Raw genomic sequence first — 26,642 nt, forward strand, 5'->3', positions numbered from 1 at the left:
GAAGGCGCCACTTGTGGAGCTTTATTAGAAAAGTAAATACTGGCCAGAACAGCCACAAACCACCAACTGATCCCTGGACAATATCATAATCAACACTGAACTCCATCGATGCTGTACTCATCTAAAAGCGTCTGCATGCTCATCCTGACGGATGCACACTCATCATGTCCCACCCAGACTATCACAAGTATCAATCTTTAAAAGAAACAGAGCAACGGAACGCTCGTCTACCCAACGTTACCGCCTTCCTCCTCCACTCCTCCCCCCGGAACAACAGACATCAAACAGTAACACGCGACCTGCCAACACGAACACATTGCTGAAGAACGCACACGTAGTGACGGCGATGCCGCTGTTAAATTACTAGTATACTACGGGTTGGATGCGTATACGTATATGTTGATAGCAAGATCGCCAGTGTATTTCATTTAAGGGCAGCACAACAGGGCAACGTCTCCGTCATGCATTGGTGTCTTGTGCTGTGTATTCTTCTGTGCCTGTGTGTTGGTGTCTTCTGTGACCAAGGTGAGTGCTGTTTAGTAGTTGTGGGGATGATTTTTGTTTGGCTCTTTCGGTGCTCGATGAAAGTAAGAATGCGAACATCTATAGCTGAGGCCCCTTCTTGATGCCTTCTGTACTACCAAGTTTATTCAGGGCACAGAGCTGTTTAAGGTGACGATAACGCGAAGACACGGTCGGCGTCCGGCGTTCTGTCCCTTTGCGTTGCCGTCACGTTAAGTGTGAACGCACGCGTTCTCTGTTCTCTCGCACTGAAGTGTTTGTTCCTAGTACTATACAGTGGCACACTTTGCTCTGCAGACGTATACAAGGTGCCATAAAGGTATTTAAAGTACGATACTAAATAGTGGATGGAGGACGGACGGAGTTCAAATGCTTGCAAATGAATGTAGCACAGTAGCCAGTGTACTCCAAAATTAATTTAAGGTGCACTCAAAATAACCGTGTATCAGTCGTCTACTATAGAGTGCCGATTTTTTTTTCTTTTTTTTTTTTTGTCTTTAGAGCCTGGGTTTTACTGTCTCGTAGTGCGAATTCATAAAAAAAAACAATCCTCGCATTTCAAAGATACCTTCCAGCAATGTCCTCTTTATTTGAATCACGTTTCCGTTTGCACTAAAGAGATTTTCCACAACTGCACTCAATGGTGCAACGAAAGCAGGGGGGGGGGGTATGCACGCGAGTGAGCATCATCACGACTATCACCCCCCACCCACCCACACACTCCCAAAGCAAGGAGGTGAGGAATGCGAAAGTTGTAGGGTTCAAGGTGAGACAGGGGCAGGATTGAACGACGCTTATGAGACTGATGTGCACTTAGATGTGAGAGGTGCACTACAGGGGTCCTTGCACGAGGCCTATTTCCTGGAAAAAGCTGGCGGGGTTGTGAGTTTCGGTGGTTCGTTCTGCATAAGAACCTTCGGTCATATAGGGTGTCCATCACTATGCAAGACCTATAGAGCGTGCGAGGTGAGTTTCCCGCATAGGGTGGCATATGCGCGGCATTCTGTCAGGGTAAATATTCGATGGTTTCCCTGGCAGTGACCGCTGCTGGCATCCTCGCTAGAGCCGATCTTGAACAGTTGCGAGTTGATGAACGCAGATTCTTTGCGTAGTCCATGGAGCGTTGTCTGTATGACTCAGGGAAGATCCTTTCATGGGAAGAGAGGGTCGGCGATTTTCTATGATGTCCTGTTTACCGGGATGACGCACGTCAACTAGCTGTTTTACGACCATGCGCCTGTCGGTGCTGGCCGGAACTGGTGAGGAAGGGCTGTGAATGCGGTGGTGGTGGTGGTGGTGGTGGTGGTGGTGAAGGGCTCGTCGTTGTCGGCCTCACAGAGGTGCAGAGGAAGGGTTGCTGGTGGTGGTGGTGATGGTGAAGGGCTCGACGTTGTCGGCCTCACATATGTAGGCAACGTCACGACTGACGCCCTGGGGGAATGTGCGTCCTGGGCCGACTTCTAAAGGAACTGTGCCTACATATGTCTGAAAGCGTTTGAGGAAAACCCATGAAAAATCCCAGACAGCACAGCCGGCACCGAGATTCGAACCCGGGTACCTCCCAGTCTCGGAAGGGTTGCATCTCGTGAAGAGGCAATGTGTGGACCATTCATGCGTGGGTTAAAGTAGCATTACATATTCTATTGGAAGCTGGCGATAGCTAGCACGGAGGGAATGTTTGACCACATAGGCTGCAAAAATAGCACTCTCTGTATTCCTTTATGCATAACTTAGGTGCAGCTGTACAAAGTATTGACTGCAAGGAGACGGCGGAGTCATTCTTAGCATCTGGAGCTTGCAGTTCAACCCAAAATTGCACGTGAGTAACCGATACATTCGACGAAAAGAAATAAAACAGATGATAGAACAGTTGAAGGTTCTTTCGTTTCGTTTTCCTATAGTTTGCATTGCCAGGACAGCTGCTACAATGACAGTTATGCCGAAGTGTTGGGCACTGTGTTGTACGCGCAGGTGAGATGATCAAGTTTTCCTGCCTTCTCGCGAGAACAATGCACCGCACTTACAATTTTACAAAACTAGGAATGTCTGATGGTCAAGTTTCCCCCTTTTTGCGAAAACACTGCCATAGTTCCTCGCTTTTAAGGCACTTTCAATGTTCTCTACAGATTCAGTTACAGCATGTGTTATCATTTGAGCTATGTACTCACTGCAATTCAAATGCAATGTGCTACACATATGCCTTCTTTATACCTGTGCTTTCCTTTTCAATTCTGGAGGGGCTAACCTAATAAAGAAGGTACGCTGACTTGGGCGCCAGTGAACGTTAGTTCTGCAGTTATCTGTAGACTTTATTGAAGCTCTTAAAAATGAACTTCACCGCATAGCACGCTGTGCGCCAACCATTGCCACGAATGATAGGGTTATCGCTTCTGATTCGAGGAGAGAGGGGGCGTACGATTTTTTGTGGCAATTTTGATATATGGTAATTGCCACAAACAGGCGTACGCCTTCCCGTCTCCTCGAATCAAAAGCGATAACCCTATCGTTCGCGACAATGATTGGCGCACTACGTGCTATGCGGTGAAGTTCTGTTTTTAGAACGTAGTCACTTATCGGCATCTTTAGATGAGTTGAAAATAATTCTGTCGTCCTGTTCTCACAACTTAGAATGTGTAATTCTGCATTTTCTACACGACTTCTTGCGTTTTCATAGGCCTCATCCATCTGTAAGAGTGCCCTGCATGACTTGCGCATTTCATCCTGGAATGCCAGTGCCAGAACGGCCACCTTCGTGGCCTCTGGACAGCATGACAGACGTAAAGACTTTTTTGGATCTGTGCGTTTCAACATTCCGTCAAAAGAGTGCGTGTTCCTTCCGATTTCATTGGATTGCCAAAGAAGCGTGAGGCCATAAAGAAATTACTTTCTCACAGCTACTTTCAGGAGTCGACATATTTCTATTTCACCTCGCCTAGGGTCACCGGTGAGTCAAAAATAATGGTGTTAGCACATTGGCTGGTACTCGCATTGATGTCATATTACCTTGCAGAAGAAATATTGGACGTCACCATGCTCCATCGTAACTTTATCTACACATCTGATAAGCAACACAAGTCAGGCACGTCGTCGGAGAGTACACCCTCGCAGGAATGCCACGTGCCTGATAATTACTCAGCGTACTTTGATTACACACTTAAAGAACTCGAACTCAACGCTACTGTGAACCTGTCTCCGTCGCCCAGCAACGGTATGATATACTTTTCTCTTCAAGGGGGATATTTCTAACACGCATAACAGGAGAGAGTAGTGCCTCTGCATTAGAAACGCCTGGCATCATATTTTCGCCGCGTTATCTCAAGCAATGGGGTACCTCTATAGAGAATTGCCTGTCAGGATCAACTGTCCCACTTGTCATTGAGGTTTCGCACGTGCGCCCTCCTACACTGTTGCTTTTGGTGCCTTTTCTTTCTTCTTCTTCTTCTTCTTCTTTTTTTTTTTTTTTGTGGTGATGTTTTTATCTATTCCGTTTCAAAATGTATAGATCTGTGTAGTTTCCCATTTCTTATTCATTCGTATTTGATTTGTTGTTCTTTTCTTTGTGGAATAACAAGCCGACGTCCCCTTTGGCTAACCTTTCCCCACGTTTTCCTTTTGTTTCCTTCGTTCGGTCTAATAAATATATTGCCCCCTTTCTTCTTTTCTGAATAATACGCATCCTAGGGTACACAGGGTGCTTCTTTAACATGTCCAGAAATTTTATTGAAAGCGAGCGATAAAAGAGAAACGAGCTCCACTTTTCAGCTACTTGAATAAAGTAACAGGTGCTACTAGTGAAGCAGTGCCTGTTTCTTACTCAAGTACCACTCGCTTTTCTTTTATCGCTCGCTTTAAATATAATTTCTGCACACGTTAGAGCAAACACCCGCGTATAGCCAGTCCCAAGTCTCCCGGTGCTAAGATATCGATTTTTTTTCTTCTACAAATCTACAAATCCCACTTATCATCGTGATAACATCATAATGAGGTGTCGTTGTTATCCTTTGAAAATCCGTTCTTTATGGTCGAACGAGCGTAAGCTACTGGGCTCAATCTAGATATTAAGCTAACTGAGAAAATGAGAGTCGCAGCCCCAGAACTAGTAACCTTATGTGCATCCCTTTCGTATATTTACATGTCTACGAAGGACGCTACACCATCACCTGGCCGGCGACACTTTTCCCTCATATTCGCACCAACATGTTCTGGTGCAGAATCCACAATAGAATGACGTCAGACATCGCATCCCCCGCCATGTACTTCGGTGAGACACATGCCTTACTGGAAATTCCGCTAAGTACCGTGTCGTTGCCCAGCTTTCCCTACTCAGCGACATGACTGCAGTACACTCTTAAAAATGAACTTCACCGCATAGCACGCTCCTAGCCAACCATTATCTCGAATGATATCGTTACCTGCCCTGATTTGTTGAAAACGGGAGGCGTACGCCTTTTCTGTGACAATTATGAACAGCATAAGTGTCACAAAAAAGGCGTACGCCTCCCGTTTTCAACAAATCAGGGCAGATAACGATATCATTCGAGATAATGGATGGCTAGGAGCGTGCTATGCGGTGAAGTTCATTTTTAAGTGTGTAGATGCCAACTTCAGCTCGTTGGGTCAACAGCAAAAATAACCCAGTAACAGAAGTGTACAAGAGTCGACCTACACTCTTAAAAATGAACTTCACCGCATAGCACGCTCCTAGCCAAACATTACCTCGAATGATATCGTTATCTGCCCTGATTTGTTGAAAACAGGGGGCGTACGCCTTTTCTGTGACAATTATGGACAGCATAAGTGTCACAGAAATGGCGTACGCCCCCCGTTTCCAACAAATCGGAGCAGATAACGATATCATTCGAGGTAATGGTTGGCTAGGAGCGTGCTATGCGGTGAAGTTCATTTTTAAGAGCGTACACTCTTAAAAATGAACTTCACCGAAGTTCACTGAAGTTCATTTTTAAGAGCGTACACTCTTAAAAATGAACTTCACCGCATAGCACGCTCCTAGCCAACCATAATCTCGAATGATATCGTTATCTGCCCTGATTTGTTGAAAACGGGAGGCGTACGCCTTTTTTGTGACACTTATGCTGTTCATAATTGTCACAAAAAAGGCGTACGCCTACCGTTTTCAACAAATCAGGGCAGATAACGATATCATTCGAGATAATGGATGGCTAGGAGCGTGCTATGCGGTGAAGTTCATTTTTAAGTGTGTAGATGCCAACTTCAGCTCGTTGGGTCAACAGCAAAAATAACCCAGTAACAGAAGTGTACAAGAGTCGACCTACACTCTTAAAAATGAACTTCACCGCATAGCACGCTCCTAGCCAACCATTACCTCGAATGATATCGTTATCTGCTCCGATTTGTTGGAAACGGGGGGCGTACGCCATTTCTGTGACACTTATGCTGTCCATAATTGTCACAGAAAAGGCGTACGCCCCCTGTTTTCAACAAATCAGGGCAGATAACGATATCATTCGAGGTAATGTTTGGCTAGGAGCGTGCTATGCGGTGAAGTTCATTTTTAAGAGCGTACACTCTTAAAAATGAACTTCACCGCATAGCACGCTCCTAGCCAACCATAATCTCGAATGATATCGTTATCTGCCCTGATTTGTTGAAAACGGGAGGCGTACGCCTTTTTTGTGACACTTATGCTGTTCATAATTGTCACAAAAAAGGCGTACGCCTACCGTTTTCAACAAATCAGGGCAGATAACGATATCATTCGAGATAATGGTTGGCTAGGAGCGTGCTATGCGGTGAAGTTCATTTTTAAGAGCGTAGCTGTGACTCTCTTAACAGTGATGGTTTCTTCATGAGCATCTGTAATATTTCTTTTTCCTTTTGTACTCTGTAGCTGCACCAATTCGTCCAAGGCATTACACGATCACCGTAAGCCTAGGAGATCCACTCAGCATAGAAGTGGACCCTCAGGGAGGAGGAAAGGTGGAGTGGTGGGTGAGGAACAATGGCAGCGGGAGCGGTGACCAGCCTATTGTGAAAAACAGTAGCGACAATATAGATAAGCTAATCTACGAAAGAGCTGCGTTGCACCACAGCGGAGTATACATCGTTAATGGAAACTCCACAACTGACGTGAGAGCTCCAGGAAAGGAGCGCGCTCTGATGCGAGTCATCGTGCGAAGTGAGCGGACACCTTTATGGCGACCTTTATCGTAGTAGTTTAATACCCTAGTCAGACGGCAAACCTAAGGCCGTTAGCGGAACGGCGGTTACTTCACCTATTGTCCAACCATCTTGCCGAATGACATCGTTATCTGCCCTGATTTGTTGAAAACATGAGGCGTACGCCTTTTTTGTGTCAATTATGAACTGCATAATTGTGACAAAAAAGGTGTACGCCTCCCATTTTCAACAAATCAAGGCAAAGAACGATATCATTCGAAATGATGGTTGGACAACAGGTGAAGTAATCGCCGTTCCGCTAACGGACTTAGGTTTGCCGTCTGACTAGGACATAACTCACGTTAAAGGCGAGCCTTGTCTATACCCTGTAGTATGCAGAGCAAACAAGTACGGACCTTTGTGCGAATCCACGTGCCCTGACTGCAAGAACGGTGGCATTTGCCACGACATCGTCGGTCGTTGTATCTGTCCACCAGGATTTAAAGGAGATCTCTGCGAAGAACGTGAGCTCCCTTATACCTTTGTCCCTATTTTAGTTATAGTAATACAGTCAAACTCCTTTATAGCGAACACCTTTTTAACGAAAATACCACTACAGCAATTTTTTTTGCGGTCCCGCTGGAGCCTATAGGTCCAATAATAGACATCCTTTTTAACGAAAATACCTTTACTGCAAATATTTTTTTGCTGTCCCCTGAGTTTCGTTGTAAAGGAGTTTGACTGTAATAAATTCATGCGTAAGCATCGCCAGACGTTTGCATATCAGGGGCTTTTCCGCGATGCCGTTTTATGCGCAGGTGCTACACTATAACTCCTTTTACCGATTTGCCTCTTTAGCTGAGGGTTTTCCTAAGAAGTGTTGAAGGAGACTCTTTGCTTATCTAATAAGGAAAAGTTGTATCATTTGCCTCCCACAGCCTGCGGAGATGATAAATTCGGCCAGCAATGTGAGAAACGCTGCTCAGACACCAATCGCGACCCTGAGTCGAAAACCTGTTCGGGCATCATGATCTGCCTTCCCGATCCTTATGGCTGCACTTGTGGAACCGGGTTCAAGGGATTCTTCTGCAACGAAAGTAAGGTGTTGAAAAACATGTACCTACGAACCGTATCCTTTCTATTGGCACTTTGTTGAGTGCAAACGTTCCCCTACGGCTTCTAGCCTGTTCCAAACACGAATACGGAGCCGACTGCAAGCAGAAGCGCGTCTGCCACTGCAAGAACAACGGGGCTTGCAATGTGTTCACTGGAACCTGCGTAGATGATGATGGACAGTGTCTCGATGGCTGGAAGAACAAAAGTTACTGCGATATCAGTAAGAGGAACGATTTAGCCGAGAGAGACGAAATGTAATTTGCTTGCAAATTTTCTTGTATAGGCTACCCTCTCCTTAAGAACAAACCTAAAGTTTTAAACATCACTGACACCAGCGCTAGAGTGACGTGGGATGCATGGCAGTTTGGACGAGATACAGGCGAAGGGAACCCTAAAGAGTACTTGCTGCAACACAAGGTGCTGTAGGTCACTATCATGGCGTTTGAACGTTATATTCTTTTGTGATACTTTCTGTTGCAGGAAACCACAGACGAGAGCTGGCCGACTATTCGACATATTATCTCTCCAACCTTCTACGCTCGTGTTCTGTCGGGACTGAAACCTGACACGTCTTATGAGGTCAGAGTCCTGGTGAGAGACAGCGACCACAAACACCGGAGTGAGGGGGCTCAAGAAGAACGCTTTAAAACACGCTGTGGTCGTGAGTGCTTTATACCCTCCAATAAGGCACGTTTGGTGTCGCATAGGTGTATCTGTCTCTCCAGAACATTATTGCACTGTATAGGATGGAAGACCCGGCAACAGCGACTTAATGCTACCTTTCGGAGAAGGACGTTTTGTCGCTACATATAAATGTTTACTGATCGCAGCGGCATTGCTTGTTGAGTGTAGTTGATAGCTTCAAGAGTATAGCTTCGAGCCCTGCTGTGTCCAAAAAAAAAAGGTCAGAAGAGCTTTGAGGGCAGAGCGTTGGTGGGCTGAATGATCCAGTGACTAAGCAATGTTGGCTAGTCAGCTTGTTCACTTTCTTGTATTCACTGGAAACGGTCGTGCAAGTAAATATATTGTGTTCTCATAACCAAGTAATTAATCATTCATCACTCACTCTGCACCATGCTGTACCACCTCAGGAGTGCTACGTTCAGGGTCATTTTTTATTCGTGTCAGTTTATTTCTCGTTATTTTTTTTCTTTTTATATATATATATTTTTGTGAAAAGCAGAGGCGCCATGCTGCTCTCATATCTCATCTGCGATTCCATTTTTCCAGATAACGTATTCGACCAGGCGGACGTACTCTGAGCAGTATATGTATACTAGATGAGTAATCGCGCAAAACTCGTTAAGTAACTTTATAACTGGAGGTCTTCGTTGAAACGTGATTGGGGCGAGTCATTATTTTAAGTCTTAAACGATTAAACGAGCGTCGTGCGTTTCGTTTCGCTTTCGGATAAAGTAGCAAAATTGTGTGATGGGTATCTCTAGAGTCACTCGATAGGGGTACAGAGTACTCCTCTTCTGCGCCGGAGCCGCCGTCCGATGTCCTCCATTGGGCTGATCGTGTCATGTGGTTTCTCCTTCCAAGAATGCGACGTTCATGTTGAGTCACCTCCATTGAAACCCGGTTTCCTCGCCTCGGAGCTGACTGGGCCGCGCACAGTTCCCTGGGGGAGAAAGGGGAGATTGGCATGGAGATTGGAGAGCAATTGCTGGGCGACGTAGTCGCTCCGTACCCAAAATGGCGGTCTCGCTCGCCGGCGTGGCTCAGTGTCGCTACTCTGCTCCCTATTTAGTGACTCTAGTTATCTCAAAATGGGCGAGCTGATGTGGTTTCCCTTTTCTTCTTTCGAGGTCCCTCCCAGACGCCTTCATCCATCCAGATCGATGACTCTAGCAGCAGGTCAATCATCGTGAAGTGGAAGGTATGTAACCAGGGGGCTTAATCACTTCATCGTCGTTACGGTCGGTACAAGCTAACGAGTGGCGGGGAATTCAAAAAGGCGGGCGGGAAATTTAAAAAGGTGGGTACGTGATAAAACACGTGCACGGCGCTCTTCGCGCGATACGTGAAGGCCGTGGTACACGTCACGCGCAATGTGTCACGTGCCCACCTTTTTGAATTTCCCGCCACTCGATAGCTTGTAACGACCGTAACGGGCTGGGAGAAGTTTTGTTAGGAGTCGTCATTGGTCGTTACAGTTTTGTAAAGTAATGCATACGTTAATCGTTACTTTTTCAAGCTTAGTAATAGTGCACTGCTAGTATCATTATTTTTGATCAAGTAGTGATATTAAACTTTCCCAGAAATCTCTATCACAGCTCTCCGTGGTGCTTCGAGCATGTTATATGAGGAGACGTGATTACTTTTTTTCATTTCGCCATCGATTAGTCAGTTTATATAACATATAATTGAGCATCCAATGCTAACGTTAACTGCAGCGTAGAAAGAGTCTGTTTTCAAAGACTCTAGTTGAACCTTGTCCTCGTTCTTGGTGAAGAAGGTGCTAGCTGTACCAGGCACAATCCCTAACTACTGTCTTCCCCATTCATCATTATCAGTGTATTTGTTATTGCTGTTACTGGCTTTAGACAATGCCTAAGTTTTCTACCCCAGTAATCGGTAGCGTCATTACGCAATACCCAGCCAAAGTGTAATGGTATTAAATTTCCTATTATTCCGCCCCAACACAACATAACGCCTCGTATGCCGGCCTCGTATGCCGGAATTTGCAATAGCTTGAAGTGCAGATTTGGAGTCTGTGAAGACTGCCCATTCCCGCGGTGTAAGATCAACGGTGTGTTGTAGAAAGAAAAGGATGACATAGAGTTCCGCAGCTGTGGAGGAGGTTGGATGTGAAAGGCGTCGTCCTTGCACTACGCCTTCGGATGGTATGACGAATGCTCAGACGGACTTGTTGTTTCGGGATGCGCCATCTGTATATGCTGCCGTAAACGTAGAAAACTTCTCGTCTACCAGAGCAGGAAAATGGGCTCGGAGGACTTGAGGGGGGACCTGATCTCTTCTTTCCAGAAGGTTTGGATGGCTTACGAAAGTCGGCGGTACCGGCAGACACCGGGGAGCTTCCGGATGTATAATGTCCTGAGCTATGAAGCCAGTGAGAGTCTGGCGTGTCCTCTGCGCTACTCGATAGAAGTCGCTTTCAGGTCCAAAGCTACAATTGTAAGGGTAATTGTTTAAAAGATAACGAACAGCCAGGTTCTGAATTGCTTCGATAGCGTTTCTGTAAGTGGCCTGGTATGGAGCCCATATCGCCGAAGCATATTCTAGATTTGGTCTTAGCAGTTGAAGGGCACTGACACTATATTTATTGCATAAGGATCCTAGTGTGTGGCTTACGTTGGAGATGAGTGACGTACAAGAGGTGCTCAACAAGAACAACAACTTTATTAGGAGATGATGGATGGGGAGTTTCATCGCCGGGTATAGCGATACTCTAGCTATACCCCATTGCTGGATGATGTGGGGAATGAAATAATTAGCCCTTTCACAATAGGGATCGAAGTCCTATGGTATCCAGAAAAGTGAAGAGAGCTTTGAGGGCAGAGCGTTGGTAGGCTGGATGTGGCCATGGACCAAGCAATTTTGTGCAAGAGAGGGGACGGGAATACTGGTTGTTAAGGGGTTCGGAGAGTACGGTTCGGGAAGGTTGGTAGTATGGGCAATGGAGAAGAATATGTTCTAGATCTTCTACAGCACCGCAATGAATGCGCTGTAAAAGACGCAATCTATGAATGAGGTGCTTAGCCCAAGACATGTCGAATGAAAACTGTACACCAAGGCACTCATATGAAAGTACTCGCTGGATTAAGTATGATCTCGAACGAGTGGAGAACTTTTCTTGAGTTCCCCCTTTCGTTCACTTTGTAAACAGTTTGACAAAGGCTGTGCTGTACATTGCGCTCCCATTTGACAGTCTGTCCCGTGCAATAATTACAATTGTTACTTCCTACTGGCGACACCCAGGGTTGAGGCAAACGATGAAACAAAGACGATTCATAATAGCAGCGTTCATACCAGTGTACATATTACTGGTAATCTAGGATTGGCGGGAATGAATCGCGGCATCGTCTCCAAACACTTTGTCAATGCAAATATACATTAACGTACGTTTATATGCATTTATATCTTTTAAAAAATCTCGCAGATTCCTCCTGAAGACTCTTGGAAGTGTCGGACCGTCAACATCACCCTCATGTACAACAACAGCAGTGCTGCATTCAATACCACGCATCCTGCAGGAAGTGCCCCAAGAACGAATTACTCATTCTCAACAGAGCCGTATACCTCGTGGAGTATTAGACTCCGCTTGGAGACTCCTGACGGAGAACCAGGGGATTGGACTCCCATACAAGATGTGACCTCCGCCCCCGAAGGTAACACGCAAGCTCACCGTTGGTAGAGATATGTAACCCCCACACCGTTAATCTAACTTGTTACTCTCATTCTTTCTTCTATTATTTTAAAATGAACGCGATGCGTCTAATTAAATGAACATCTAACATCTTTTAAAAAATCCTCGTCGTATTCTCTCGTGGAATATTTTGCAAGACTTATCGTGCACGGATTCGAGGCGGATTTCTTAATGACCATTTGCGGTGATGTAAATGAAAGACACGAACCGAAGTCCGTAATTGGATACCAATTGAAACTATGAAACTATGGAACTATGAAATTTAGGGTAAGGTAGGGCAATATGAGGCAGAAATATGCAATTGAAAATGTAATTTTTATTTTTATTTCTTTTATTTAACAAAAAAAATAGAAATAGGCACATTATCAGAGGTCCAGAACTTCTTACCTGTAAATACAGTACGGACGTAGCCGGTCTAAAATAAGACACCAGAACAAGAAATTCAAAAAATACGTATCGTCTCATCTTGCCCCAGCCTTGAACTCCACTGCGTGCCTGTTCTTCTTTCATTTTTCTTCCTTTCCTTTCCTTCTTTTTGTTTATCTTCAGTTTCTTCCTTTTTTCTTTCATTTCGTTTATTTTTCAGTTTCTTTTCCCGAATAGCAAGCTGGCAATAGCCTTGCTGACATTTCCTCTTTTCCTTTCGCTCTATTAAACATATCCCCCCCCCCTCCCCGCTCAACCTTCAAGGCAAGATGAGACGTTGCGTTGAGCAACATGAGTCACGCCGTCGTAATGAACTATACAAATTATTTTTTTTTTTTGCGATCCAAGCTGAAAAAGTAAAGCCTGTAGGCCCCTACGCAGCCCACTTGAGCCCACCGCTCAAATGACGTGCAATAAAACCACACGAAACCAGGTGCTATTTTACTTCACCGTTCCTCGCAAACAAGGCACAGCCAGTCTGATGCGTCGCTGGTATAGCTATAATTTTTGGGTGCGCTTCTGTTTTTCTGGAAATAGCCTATGAAACAGGAAAATTAGCTTAGAAAGTCATCCCCATATCATCGTCATCATGTATCTCTCTCTCTTAACTTAGAAATCCTAGGCCATATGCAAAAAAAACAAAGCTCTGAGGAACAAGCGTAAACCCACCTAATAGTTGACTTATCAGTTTCAAAATTACATTAAATTTAAACTGTATTAAACTTAAATTACATTAAACTGTCGCGTCTTGCCCTGTGATTGATTGATTGATTGATTGAAAGAAAGAAAAAAGTGGGGATATAATCGGATGCATTATTTTTGTGTTGAACACCGGAAAGCAAGAGTGCCCATATTTTTTATATATCTAGATATAATAATAATAAGTTTATTCACACTACTGTGAATGAATAGATGAATACAGATGAATCCCGCCATTTTCGGAGGTGAACCCATACACCAATGCGGACAATTCTTATATGCAATAGAGCGGACGTGCAAAGCCACCTATGAGTAAAGTTGCAAGTTGCCTGAAGCAACTCGTCTCTGAGACTGGCGGCGTCGAGCACAAAACGTAACATCTTGCCCCCTGTCTCATCTTGCCCGCCAGCTTACCCTACTTCTCTCTATTCAGAACTGTTTAGTTTCTACAAATACTAACTGTAGGAATACGGGTGGAGTTGACCTTTGGGAGCTGGTTGCGGAGGATGTCAGCGAAATTTGGAATTTTACGTATAACGTGAATGTGTGAGTCCACCGTTTTCTCTTTCGTCAGAGAGCATGCTTAACCACGCAGGTAATAATTCAGTCTTTGCCCTTGAGGTGTTTCAACATTTTTTGCCTCTTGGGGGGGGCTTCAGAAGGAGTAGAAGGAGCGCACTTTCATAATTACCGGTCTCGTCGGTTCCGAGAAACAAGGGAAGCAGCACATGCTACTTTGCGGGACCCCTTGACGCAGCAGGACGAAATGAAACCTACACTGTTAAAACAGAACTTCACCACATAGCACGCTCCTAGCCAACCATCATTCCGAATGATATCATTCTGTGCATTGATTTGTTGAAAATGAGAGGAGGCGCCTATCTGGGACAGATTATCTTGTCCCAGATAGGCGCCTCCCCCTGTTTTGAACAAATCATGACACAGAATGATATCATTTGGTATGATGGTTGGTTAGGAGCGTGCTATGTGGTGAAGTTCTGTTTTAACAGTGTATCGGAAAGTTTGAAACTATGCCAGCACAGGCAATCCTAAAAACAGAAAAAAAGCTCGGATAACGAAAGTCGCGAAAGGTAACCACGCGGAAGCCAGTTACCGCCTGTTCAAACGCGAGTACATCCTCAGAGCTCTGCCCTTTTCTTGACGATGTCTCTCTCTCTACGATCTGTTAATGTAGAACTTACTAATGTTCAGGTTTATTTTTCAGCGCCCCCTGCGCCCACCGGCCTTGTGGCAACAACGCTATCAGGGAAGAACATTTCCTTAACCTGGGTCGCTCCCTACCCACCTTACGGTGTCCTCGACTATTACAACATTGTGTTTCGACGAAGAAATTCCACAGCGAGTAGGACAAAGCAAGTCTACCCTAACCAAACGCTGTGTCATGGAACGGCAGACACGAAAAAGCAGTGCTTTACCCTAGATGGTCTTGAACCAGATACGAAATACTACATTAAGGTAACCACTCGTGTGGTGCAATTCTTATTATTTATTCTGGGGTTGTACGTGCAATGTAAAAAATAGGATTTCGGATGCTTACGACTTGGAGGAGGACGTTCTCTCCCCCGTACTCTCCTGAGAAGGCCGCCTCTGATTCTAACATTGCATTCGAGACAGTTTCTTATCGATTATCCTCACTCTATTGTGGAAAATTTCCAACGAACATCGAACTCAGGAACATCGACGACAAAAGCGGTAGATACAAAACAACGACAACAATAGATGATGACGATGAGATAGGAGGGGGTAGGTGTGTAATTATTAAGAAAAAAAAAGGAAAGGAAACGTTAGCCAGGCAAAGAGCTGGCTTGCTGTCGAAAAAAAAACAGGAAGAAATGGAAAAAAGGAAAAGAAGAATAAGGAAGGTAAGGAAAGAAAGAAAGAAAGAGGCACTAGAATAATGTTACATGCAGTACATGTTATAGCAAGCCCACACCGTGGCTAACCTTTCCCTTCCCTTTTTTCTTACTTTGCATTAAACATATCCCCCCCCCCCCACCCCACCCGAGTGATGTCAATTTCGTAGTTGTTCTCCTTTTTGGTGTTCATAACGACTCAATTAAGAATCGTTTTCGATGCCTCGGCGCATGAGGCCTTCACTATAGGTCATTAAACGGCAACTTTCACGCTGGGCCAAACCTCAACCCAGACATCATGATTGTAATACTAAACTTCAGGCTATACCCAGTGACGTTGATAAGCGAGTGTACCAAAGGCTTTCCTCCAAATATTGATTTGTTAAGAGCATCGTGACGCTCTCAGACTCTTGTGGTACGAAATGACACCTTTAACTTTATGAACCGGAGAACACGTTTTATAGGTGCTGGCTGCCAACAAGGGAACAGTTCTAGGACGTCCGTCAGAAGAAAGAGAAGCAGAAACAAAAATACTGCGTAAGTTGAAGAATAGCCAGGAATAGCCAATGACAATCAGAGAACGGACGACATACTGAAAGTATACTTGCTTTTTTATAGCTCCTGGTGCGCCGAGAGGGTTATCTGCCACGAGGCGAAATGAAGACAGTATCAGGGTAGTCTGGAAAGAACCGGTGGAAAAAAACGGGGTTCTCAGCAATTACAGGGTAAGTGACATGTTGTGAGATCGTGCTTTTAACGTGGTCGGAACACTACCCTTCACGACACGGAGTTACTCTCACGTTTCGAAGCCCCCTTATAGCAATGCAGGAGAGTCGCTGAAAGCAGGTGTGCTTATTTGTCTCTGTTTTATTACCAATATAAATGCCTCACATCGCGAACCTGCTTGCAGCTGAACACGTCATTGGTGCATTCGTATGACGCGGAGCTGCTGGAAGCAAGTCGTCCAAACTCTGCTGTGTTGCCTACCTCCGTTCTACGGTATGACCTAAAGCCTCTGTTCCCAGGCTGCACTTATAATGTGTGCGTCGAAGCCAGCACAAGAGCAGGCTTCGGCCCCCCTGACTGCAAACAGATCACCACTAGAGCATCAGGTACGTTTGCATGTATCACGTGACTAACGTGAAATCTAGAACCAGCAGATCGCGATAGAGCATTACTGTAAGCTTGACACTTGGTAGACCTTGATAACCCATCCATTCTTGCGCGGGAAACCAAGTGGGGCGCACGGAAGCATCTCGAATTCTGGTACATAAAGAAAACAAAACATACTGTCAACAAGCACCCTGGCCCTCTCCCATACTGTTACACCCCACTGCAGTAGCTGATAGGACGGCTCACTTCTGATGATGGGACCCGTATGGGACCCGAAACGTTAAGTATAATGTTGTCTACTGTGTTGCTTACCGGTGCGCTGAATTTATTAAACATATGCTGTGAGCTTGAATTTTCTTCTGATCTGGCCTCCTTAAGAGGTGACAAAAGATACAGCTTAACCTACTCGAAGCAAAGTGGCACACTTGGAAAATTCGATATACGATAGTTGTTAAATTCGTAGCCTTCATTATACATCGAACTGGTAATTCAGTCATTTCACGGCAGTACGTAGTAGTATGTAGTAGTACGGTTTTACGTTGTACTAATACTACACCCTTAAAAATGGACTTCCCCGCATAGCACGCTCCTAGCCAACCACCCTTCCGAATGATATGGTTATCTGCCCTGATTTGTTGAAAACGGGAGGCGTACGCCTTTTCTGTGTCACTTATGCTGTTCATAATTTTCACAGAAAAGGCGTACGCCTCCCGTTTTCAACAAATCAGGGCAGAAAACGATATCATTTGTGATGATTGTTGGCTAGGAGCGTGCTATGCGGGAAAGTTCACTTTTAAGAGTGTAGTGCGGGAACGTGCACTAATGCGCTTTGCTTCTTTCGCAACACAGTTCCAGTGGTAGAAGCTGAACCTAGATTGGAAAGAATCACGAAGAACACAGTTCGCCTGACACTGTCCCCAGTCTCATTCAAACATGGACCCATCAGGTAATCATCCTCTCCCAAATTTTCATTCATCCACGTTGACATCATCGGTGTCCTCATAACCGCTGAGCTCGACAATCTCTTTATTCCTATTCGATATAACGCAGCAACTACTACGTGCTCGTTGTACGCGGCTACGACGACTACCAGGGCAACGTGACACCTGTTTCATACCAGGAGGCCCGTGACCAAGACCTGCCCTACTACATGGCGGCTCGAATGAACCCGGAGGAGTTGAAAGAAGACAGGGTCTTTGTCGCTGGCGATGATTCCGTGGTGGGAGGATACCACAATGTTCCTCTGGAGCCTACAACTCCGTACCGGTTCGCTGTGCTGGTTGAGAGCAACTTTTCTGGAGTGGGTAGTTCTTTCGAAGTACATCGTGCTGTCCACAACCTACAACACACGCTTAGAAATGAACTTCACAACATAGCACGCTGATAGCTAACCATCACCCCGAATGACAATGTTCTCGCCCCTGATTTGTTGAAAACGGGAGGAGGAGCCTATTCTGTGCTCATTATGCACGACACAAAATAGACTCCTCCTCCCGTTTTGAACAAATCATGGGCGAGAACGTTGTCATTCGGGGTGATGGTTGCCAAAGAGCGTGCTATGTGGTGAAGTTGAGTTACAAGAGTGCAGTGTACTTCAGTAAACTACCTGATTTAAATCCTTGCTCTCAGTGTAGCGCTGCAGCAGTAAGTCATATTCAGAACACTCTCAGGACAGTTGCTGTCCATCAGTTAATTACCTTAACGTAATTTCAGGATGTTGCGTATGCTTATCGCTTAACTCAGCCTGTTGTGGGTAAGTTCCACCTGCCCTTCGTCTTGTGTCTACGTAGCCAAACCGTAGTTTTACGTGTTCTGTGACAGTGGGACATCTTGCTATTCCTGGAATTGTGCTCTCTGCCCTGGCAATGTTTCTGCTCATACTCATATTCGTGGCAGCGATATTATACTACCGGAAGTGAGTACATAAGTGATCCTGTTGTAAATACGTAACTAGGAGCTAGGAAGGGAGTTGCCTCAGGACAGAAGCCGCTGATATTTCGAACGGAGACTGTTCTTCTTCGGGGCACCGTCCTCATCATTGGCAGGGTATTTAAAGGGTCATGTTAGGTTCGCATGAACCTTCAAACACGTCACACCTAGCCCTTTAAATACCCTGCCAATGATGAGGACGGTGCCCAGAAGAAGAACAGCCTCTGTTCGAAATATCGGCGGCTTCTGTCCTGAGGCAACTCCCTTCCTCCATCTCTACCGGTTCGCTGGATTTCTACCCATCTACTAACTAGGAGCTATGTAGCCGTCGGTGACACTTGCCTCACCATGTCGCTGATACCAGGAACGGCTGGACCCTAATCCCATGGTTTTAGTACAATGCACATTTTGTTGCGGCCTTGCAAACTTCTTATCGCTACGTTCGTGTCGCATTCGTTTTAGGCGCAGGCGAGCTACTCCTTCCAGGAGCAATAAATTAATGGTTCACGAGCTCAAGCAAACATTGTCCGGACCATCGAAATGTAGGTCTTCTGTATACACTAGCAGGATAAGGACTTGGACGATAAAGGGTTTCTATCGACAGTCAGTGTTCTTTACTTACCACCGTGTTATCACGTGGCTTCTCAGTGGGCGATGGCAACGTGTCTGGATCCCGAATGGCTCTGAACGTGGAAGACGTCGACCTGAACGCCGTGGAGCCAATCCAGAACAACGGTGGCACATCCGTGCCAGTAGCTGTGAAAGACTTCAAGTTACACGTACAACGATGTCGAGAGAATGGTAAACTTGAGGAAGAGTATATGGTACGTTTTTGGGTTCTTGCGGTCCAATAAGATTAACTGAAATACAGCTTCATCGTGCTGTTGCCATGCAGAGCGTTGGTCGTGGTCAACTGTATCCTTGGGAAATTGCCAAGAAGCCTGGGAATATATCCAAGAACCGTTACGGGAATATCCTACCCTGTAAGTCTATAGTGATATACTGATATAATGATATTACTGCGATAATTACTTACACCAGCGCGTTTGGCTCAACCTGAAGCACAACTTATCTCGTGTGTTGTACAGTCAGAGCCAGGGTACTCTTATTGAACAGGAAAGATGTGCTGAACATCGTATTACGTTGAACCCGAACATGCGTTGTTCATTACGAAGCCCTTACACGACGACGTATTGACAAAAATCCGAAAGGTAAAACAATGTTGCAAAGGGTATTGGAACGAAACGCTTCAAGCTCACGACGAAAGATAAATATACTTTACACTGTGGTAACAATAGTCATTGGCCTCTGTTGACAACAATATTGTTGTCAGTCGAATGAACGTGAACGCAATCCAACAAACCGAGCACAAAACAACAACAACAACAACATTGCTTTGCAGCATTGTACATGTCTCAGACTTCCGGCGCACGTGAAAAGAACCGTAGATGGGCGAAATTTTCCGCAGTCCTGCCCTGCGTGGCAAACAGGCTGACACGCCTTGCGCGTAAATCTGTTCCTATTACCTAATTTACTAATTTACCTAATTTACTAACTAACTACTACCTAAGAACAAGGACGAACAAAAAAAGACTACAGCATGATTGCACGAGTGTAATGATTTTGTTCCCACCTTCTCGTTTTGAGACCTGTTGTGCAGGTCTATAAAGGGACAATGTGCTTCCCGGATATAACGATGATTTCATCTCTTCTCAGACGACCACTCCCGGGTTGTTCTATCACGGATCTCTGGCCCTGACTCGGACTACATCAACGCCAATTACGTTCCCGTATGCGAACTATAAGTACTCTTTACGTCTATACAGTTAAGTTGCGTCATTGGTTGCGGTCACGTTAACCGTTTTTGTGTCGTTGTAGGGTTACAATAATCCCAGAAGATACATCGCCACACAAGGTGAGCATCGTCTTATGTGGGGTAGAAGGAAGTCAGCTCATAGAACCCCACGTGGCAGAGAGATGTTACTTCCTGTAATTCCTGTATTTCGGTCCCCCATGTCCAGATCGCAGCACCATGAAGCCGACAAAGCTCCACCCATTAATTAAGGCTTACGTCACTCGAAAGCAGAAACGACTCGCGTATTCGCTTCTTTTTTCTTTCTTTTTTTTTTTTTTTGTCGTTTATTTTAAAAGCCACGAGGTAGTGCTCGATGGAATCTATACTGTCCAGTCCTCTATCCAGTCTTCTATTCGTCCAGAGTTCTGTCCACATTTAATTTTAGGACAAGGCGTGTCGTAACTATTCCTTTACAGTTCTTTCTCGGAACAGAGCTTCACCGCACCAGATGTTCCCACGAATAATGGTGTTACCGCTTCTCTTTCGAGGGGAGGAAGAGGAGGCGTGCGCCCTTTTGTGTCTATTTGAATATATGATAATTGGTGAAGAAAGGCGTACACCCCCCCCCCCCCCGCGCTCATCGAATCAGAAGCGATAACCCTATCAATCTTGCCAATGGTTGGCGCAGAGCGTGCTATGCGGTGAAGCTCCGTTTTCAGAGTGTGAAAACAGCGCTGTTTTTCGTTGATATGTGTTTCGTCAATGCGCGGATACCTCGTCGAGTGCACTCTAAAACCAGAGCTTCACCGCATAGCACGCCCTGCGCCAACCATTGCCACGAATGATAGAGTTACCGCTTGTGATTCGAGGAGGGAGTGGGGCGTACGCCTTTTTGTGGCAATTTGGATACATGGTAATTGCCACAAAAATGCGAAACCTTTGTCTCTCCTCGAATCAAAAGCGGTAACCTATCATTCGAGGCAATGATTGGCTCATGACGTGCTATGCTGTGAAGTTCTGTTTTTAGAGTGTGCTAATAAGGAAACACAAGCTTATGCCTTAATTGTCACACGGAAGGTCCAAAGTCAATGACCACCATCGACTTCTGGCGAATGGTATGGGAAGAAAAGAGCTGCAAGATCGTCATGCTCACGAACCTAAAAGAAAAGGAGAAGGTATAGGTGGCTTCATTGTTAAAAAGAAACACTTATTAATCATAATTTATTCGTTGACTCAATTGCGCAGGTGAAATGCGAGCAGTACTGGCCAGAGTCAACACAAAAGTACGGACTCGTCACTGTCCGCACGGACAAAACGGAGACTTCCGTCGACTTTGTAGTCCGGGAGTTTACCGTAACTAATGTAAGCTTTTCGCATAGGTATTATGGACAGATTATGTAACGACAGTAAGGATTCGTGCTTAGGAGAAAGAAAAGAACACTCGTCAGGTCGTGCAGTTTCACTTTACGACGTGGCCCGATCACGGGGTTCCAGTTTACCCTGATGCGATGCAGCCTTTTATGAAACGGGTGAGAGAGATACGTCAGACGGACACTCATCCAATCATCGTTCATTGTAGGTGAGGCAAATATTAAGATTATGCACGCATGGGCGTTCCCGGGATTTCTTTCCAAGGGGTGCAAGAGTGCAAAGCCCCACCACCCTACCACATCTTTTTCTGCACTCTTAGAAATGAACTTCACCACATAGCACGCTCCTAGCCAACCATCATCCCGAATGGCAACTTTCTCGCCCTTGATTTGTTGAAAACGAGAGGTGGAGCCTATTTTGTGTCATTATGCACGGCACAAAATAGGCTCCTCCTCCCGTTTTCAACAAATCGGGGGTGAGAACGTTGTCATTCGGGGTGCTGGTTGGCTAGGAGCGTGCTATGTGGCGAAGTTCATTTTTAAGAGTGTGGAGCTGGACGTTGCGAACTCTGTGGGTGTTCAGAGGTTCCTACACTCTTAAAAATGAACTTCACCGCATAGCACGCTCCTAGCCAACAATCATCTCGAATGATATCGTTATCTGCCTTGATTTGTTGAAAACGGGAGGCGTACGCCTTTTTGTGACACTTATGCTGTTCATAATTGTCACAAAAAATGCGTACGCCTCCCGTTTTCAACAAATCAGGGCAGATAACGATATCATTCGAGGTGATTGTTGGCTTGTAGCGTGCTATGCAGTGAAGTTCATTTCTAAGAGTTTACCATGACATCTGAGAATAATCATTACAACCTGTGACAAACAGCGCACTATTATCTCAAGCGACCTTAAGAGTTCCAGGGAGGGGGCACGGCCCCTTGCCACCCTCTCGGCACGCCCATGTATGCAAGTACATCTCTGCTTGATGACTCTGGTAGCATCGCGTCCTGGTGTATCTATAACATTGACCATTGCCATTATTTCATGACGTGAAACGCAGTGGAGGAATTGGCCGAACAGGGACGTTCATTCTATTGGACAGCATGATGGACCAATCAGAGAAAGAGGGACAAGTCAACCTCGTGGAGCAATTACGTGCAATGAGGCAGAACCGCATTAACTTGGTCGAATCATTGGTAACGCCTGTCCATACGCATAACAGGAATACCGCGTTGTACGTTTCAACTAATAAGTGTTGTGCGTTATAACAGGACCAATACATGTTCGCTCATCATGCCCTTGTGGAGATCTTGTGCTCCAAGTCCCACAAGATGACTGTCCAAGAGTTCACGGAACGGTTTCACATGCTCAGAGTGCGGAGCCCAGATTCTGGAAAAAGTACAGTAGAGGAGGAGATTGAGGTATGTATTGTATCGTTATAACCGGAACAGTAGTATTCCCTTGACCATACAGACTGTACAGAATTACCAGACTTGTACAAAACGCAACGTATTTTGTGCAGGAGCTCAATTCGACTAATCTACCATCCAATGTAACCTACAAGGCTGCCACGAGTCCACAGAATACGACAAAGAACCGCGCTCAAAACATCCTTGCAGGTTTGAACGTTAACACTAAAGTACGGCCTTAATCGTTGCTTTCTAATGTTTACTTAAAACTGTAACTATACTATACGAACTTTATGTCCTGCAGTTTTGTGTATGCCGTCACTTCTTTTCGCTGCAGTTGACGCAAGGAGGCCCTACCTGAGTGTCCCTCCAGATAGTGGTCGCACAGATTACATAAACGCCGTCTACGTTGATGTAAGAGCTACATGAAAGTTTATCTCTTTCGTCAATAGAAGCTTTATTCTGAATATCGTTACCACGTTGAGCCTTCGTTCTGATGCAGGGCTTTAAAAGACGCAACGCCTTTCTGGTAACGCAGTTCCCGTTGCCCGACACCATTGGAGACTTCTGGCAGATGGTGGCTACAAGCAACGCTAGAGCGATTGTCACCTTAGATAAGCTAGATTTGGCAGATGAGGTTAGCGACACTGTGTTCCATGAACTGTACTTGTGTGACAGCATTCTACAAACTGCAACCAGAATGCAGATCCTGAATCTCCTGAGTTATTGTTTACGCTGTGTTTTCAGAGGTGCCCACAGTTCTGGCCAGACCTGAACACAACTGCCAAGTATTACGGTTCCAAGGTTCAAAACGAAGGAACGAATATCGAGTCCGGGATCGTCGTTCGGACGTTCAGGGTCGAACAGACCGGGGTACGAAGGGTTATAAAATGTATATTTTTTCGAAATTGCAAGAGAAAATATTACGGTGTTGCAGTTGAAGAAAACGCAGAGAATAGTACGCCAGTTCCACTTGCAAGAATGGCCGCTGTCCAACGTTACTCCGCCATCTTGTGACATCATGCTGGACCTTATTCAGAAGGTGGAACGATGGCAGAGGCAGTCGAAGAATACGACACTTATTGTGCAATGCATGTGAGTAACACTGTAGTCTGCAACTCTTATTGATCTTGTTGATAGATTAATGGGAGTATTATTGGGGACGAACCTCCTCCCGCCATAACGTCATGGATGTTTGTAACATACACTCTTAAAAATGAACTTCACCTCATAGCACGCTCCTAGCCAACCATTATCTCGAATGATATCGTTATCTGCCCTGATTTGTTGAAAACGGGGGGCGTACGCCATTTCTGTGACACTTATGCTGTTCATAATTGTCACAGAAAAGGCGTACGCCCCGTGTTTTCAACAAATCAGGGCAGATAACGATATCATTCGAGATAATGGTTGGCTAGGAGCGTGCTATGCGGTGAAGTTCATTTTTAAGAGTGTACACTCTTAGAAATGAACTTCACCACATAGCACACTCCTAGCCAACCATCACCGCGAATGACAACGTTCTCGCCCCTGATTTGTTGAAAACGGGAGGAGGAGCCTATTTTGTGCTCATTATGCACGGCACAAAATAGGCTCCTCCTCCCGTTTTCAACAAATCTGGGGCGAGAACGTTGTCATTCGGGGTGATGGTTGGCTGCGAGCGTGCTATGTGGTGAAGTTCATTTTTAAGAGTGTACGAACCGGTACTCCTTTTTTTTTTTTTTTTCCCTTTACAACACATCATATCTTGCAGAAACGGTTGCACAAACAGCGGGTTGTACTGCGCTTCGAGCATCGTCTGCGAACAGCTGAAGACGGAGCAGGAACTGGATGCGTTCCGAAGCGTTCAGACGATCCGGAGCAGCCGACAGCAGTTCGTCCGTGACCAGGTACGGGATCCTTCAAAGTGGTTATGATGACTCATACGTGACGTACATTTTGTAGTCCCAGTACGAGTTCCTCTATGACGTGGCCCTGGCTTTCCTGGACGGATTCGACGCGTACTCCAACTTCCAGTGATACTTCCGCACGTGACGAGCTCACCACTCGTGAGACAATATACGTAGTATTGCAATAGACAATACATATGTAGCGTAATATTTAAAGTAGCACAGAAGTCATTTTTAACACCCAGTTTTCTTCCTATAAAACTGTTAAGTAGGCCAGTAAGATGCACCATGCGAAGTAATTTACACGACGGAGTCATGTATCACGACGATAGTTATCGCAGAAATTGAATTTAAAATACGCCGCAAAAAGCGACCGTGCGCAACGGTGGTGAAGAGCAGTACCAGCCTGTGATCTGCCTGGAACCTCGCGCTGACGCTATAAGGAGAAGGCTCGCTGATTGGCCTAGAGAAATGTTGTCTGGTACTCCGCTGTCGTCTGCTACTCGGCTGTTCGGGGTTCTGATAAAGCCTTTCTCCTTGCTCGGTAATGCTTCGGCCGCTCCTCCTATCCCCAATTCTCCGGGAAAACTGGCAAAACAGGTTTATGGCGGCAAAGGGACAAGGCGCTGACCCCCACTGACCGGCAAACCAGAACGAGTCTCCTTATGCCGTCATCGGTGACGTGCCATCATACCTCCTCATCCTCGTTATAGCTGGAGTGGCGAGTTAAGGGTGAAGGCGCGGAGCTATGTTTATGTGAGTTTTTTTCTGGGAAACAAATTGCACACATCAAAACCTTTCGCGCTATTCGGTATAATGACACACACACTTCCATCAGATGTCTTAAACTGAAATTTTTTTGGATGGCCCTCTGTACTCCTTTAAAGCGTCCACAAGAGGGTAATTTTGGATTCGCTATGTCTGCATGTATCAGAACATTTCATCGGCCATCGCGACGACGCATGATGCGAAGGAGTCAGCTGAAAGCAGCTTCTGTCCCTTTGCGCGATAGAGTACTGTGAGACGCTGTGCTATTAAATGCTTGGCTGTAGACTTGACGTGAGATGAAATGGTTCTGCATTTGCACGTTTTGTTACAGCGCTGTGTTCTCGTAAGTGTTCACCGCATATTTCGCGACAAGCCCTATAGGGTTGAACTGCGCCCACAAATCTAACGACGTTTATGATTGCCTTACGCAGGCGCGCGATACTTTCGAGAGCGGATGTGTCGTATACACTCGTCGGAGTCGAGAACACGAAAGAGCTTTCAAAAGCGCACAAGTAAGATAATGGCGCCAACAAAGCATGTAAATCGGCTCCGTCTGCCTGGCATCCGCCATCTTCTCTTACGCGCCCCATTCTCAATGTGAACGACTCTACGCCATCACTTGGCGGAGATATGTCTCTTTGACTGCAGCTCTTGTGTTGCCTAGTATAGTGTTTTTCTTTTTATTCTTTTTAGGCAGTTAATACTACTACTACACTCTTAAAAATGAACTTCACCGCATAGCACGTTCCCAGCCAACCATCATCTCGAATGATATCGTTAGCTGCCCATGATTTGTTGAAAACGGGAGGCGTACGCCTTTTTTGTGACACTTATGCTGTTCATAATTGTCACAAAAAAGACGTACGCCTCCCGTTTTCAGCAAATCAAGGCAGATAACGATATCATTCGAGATGATGGTTGGCTATGAGCGTGCTATGCGGTGAAGTTCGTTTCTAAGAGCCCTTTCACTACCACCACCACCATCGTTTCTAAGAGGGTAGTATACTGCATTGCACTTCATTCGTCTTATTACGCCATCGGTACCGGCAAGCCTATATTGAATGATTGGCAAAGACACTCACTCTTAAAAATGATGGTGGTGGTGGTGGTGATGGTGGTGGTGAAACGTCACCACTAACGCCCTGAGGAATGTACGTCCTTTGCGGACTTCTAAGGGAACTGTACCGACATATGTATGAGAGG

The 26,642-nt window shown here is 45.5% G+C and overlaps 2 protein-coding genes across 2 annotated transcripts; both read left to right on the plus strand.

Annotated features, from left to right (window-relative positions):
• Positions 1-383: 383 nt before the first annotated feature.
• Positions 384-6,661, plus strand: LOC135390533 (uncharacterized). Its single transcript, XM_064620227.1, has 9 exons — positions 384-525; positions 2,257-2,341; positions 2,424-2,493; positions 3,197-3,345; positions 3,417-3,466; positions 3,533-3,730; positions 4,667-4,783; positions 6,392-6,597; positions 6,644-6,661. Exons 1-9 carry the CDS (start codon positions 462-464, stop codon positions 6,659-6,661), a joined length of 957 nt encoding a protein of 318 aa, XP_064476297.1. The 5' UTR covers positions 384-461.
• LOC135390758 (receptor-type tyrosine-protein phosphatase S-like) lies at positions 6,609-25,564 on the plus strand. The gene is made up of 33 exons (XM_064620629.1): positions 6,609-6,679; positions 7,053-7,184; positions 7,599-7,757; positions 7,844-7,996; positions 8,060-8,193; positions 8,257-8,437; positions 9,588-9,658; positions 11,903-12,131; positions 14,520-14,770; positions 15,633-15,705; positions 15,787-15,893; positions 16,079-16,280; positions 17,131-17,227; positions 17,332-17,581; positions 17,995-18,034; positions 18,103-18,196; positions 18,673-18,752; positions 18,859-19,034; positions 19,106-19,193; positions 19,927-20,000; positions 20,089-20,125; positions 21,083-21,180; positions 21,251-21,367; positions 21,430-21,584; positions 22,434-22,569; positions 22,645-22,794; positions 22,896-22,992; positions 23,120-23,196; positions 23,285-23,419; positions 23,530-23,655; positions 23,720-23,877; positions 24,536-24,671; positions 24,727-25,564. The coding sequence occupies exons 1-33, from the start codon at positions 6,661-6,663 to the stop codon at positions 24,799-24,801; spliced, it is 4,107 nt and encodes a 1,368-aa protein (XP_064476699.1). The 5' UTR covers positions 6,609-6,660; the 3' UTR covers positions 24,802-25,564.
• Positions 25,565-26,642: the final 1,078 nt, after the last annotated feature.

The sequence above is a fragment of the Ornithodoros turicata genome, chromosome 4 (genome assembly GCF_037126465.1).
Source record: "Ornithodoros turicata isolate Travis chromosome 4, ASM3712646v1, whole genome shotgun sequence".
In the NCBI taxonomy this organism is placed as follows: Eukaryota; Metazoa; Arthropoda; class Arachnida; order Ixodida; family Argasidae; genus Ornithodoros; species Ornithodoros turicata.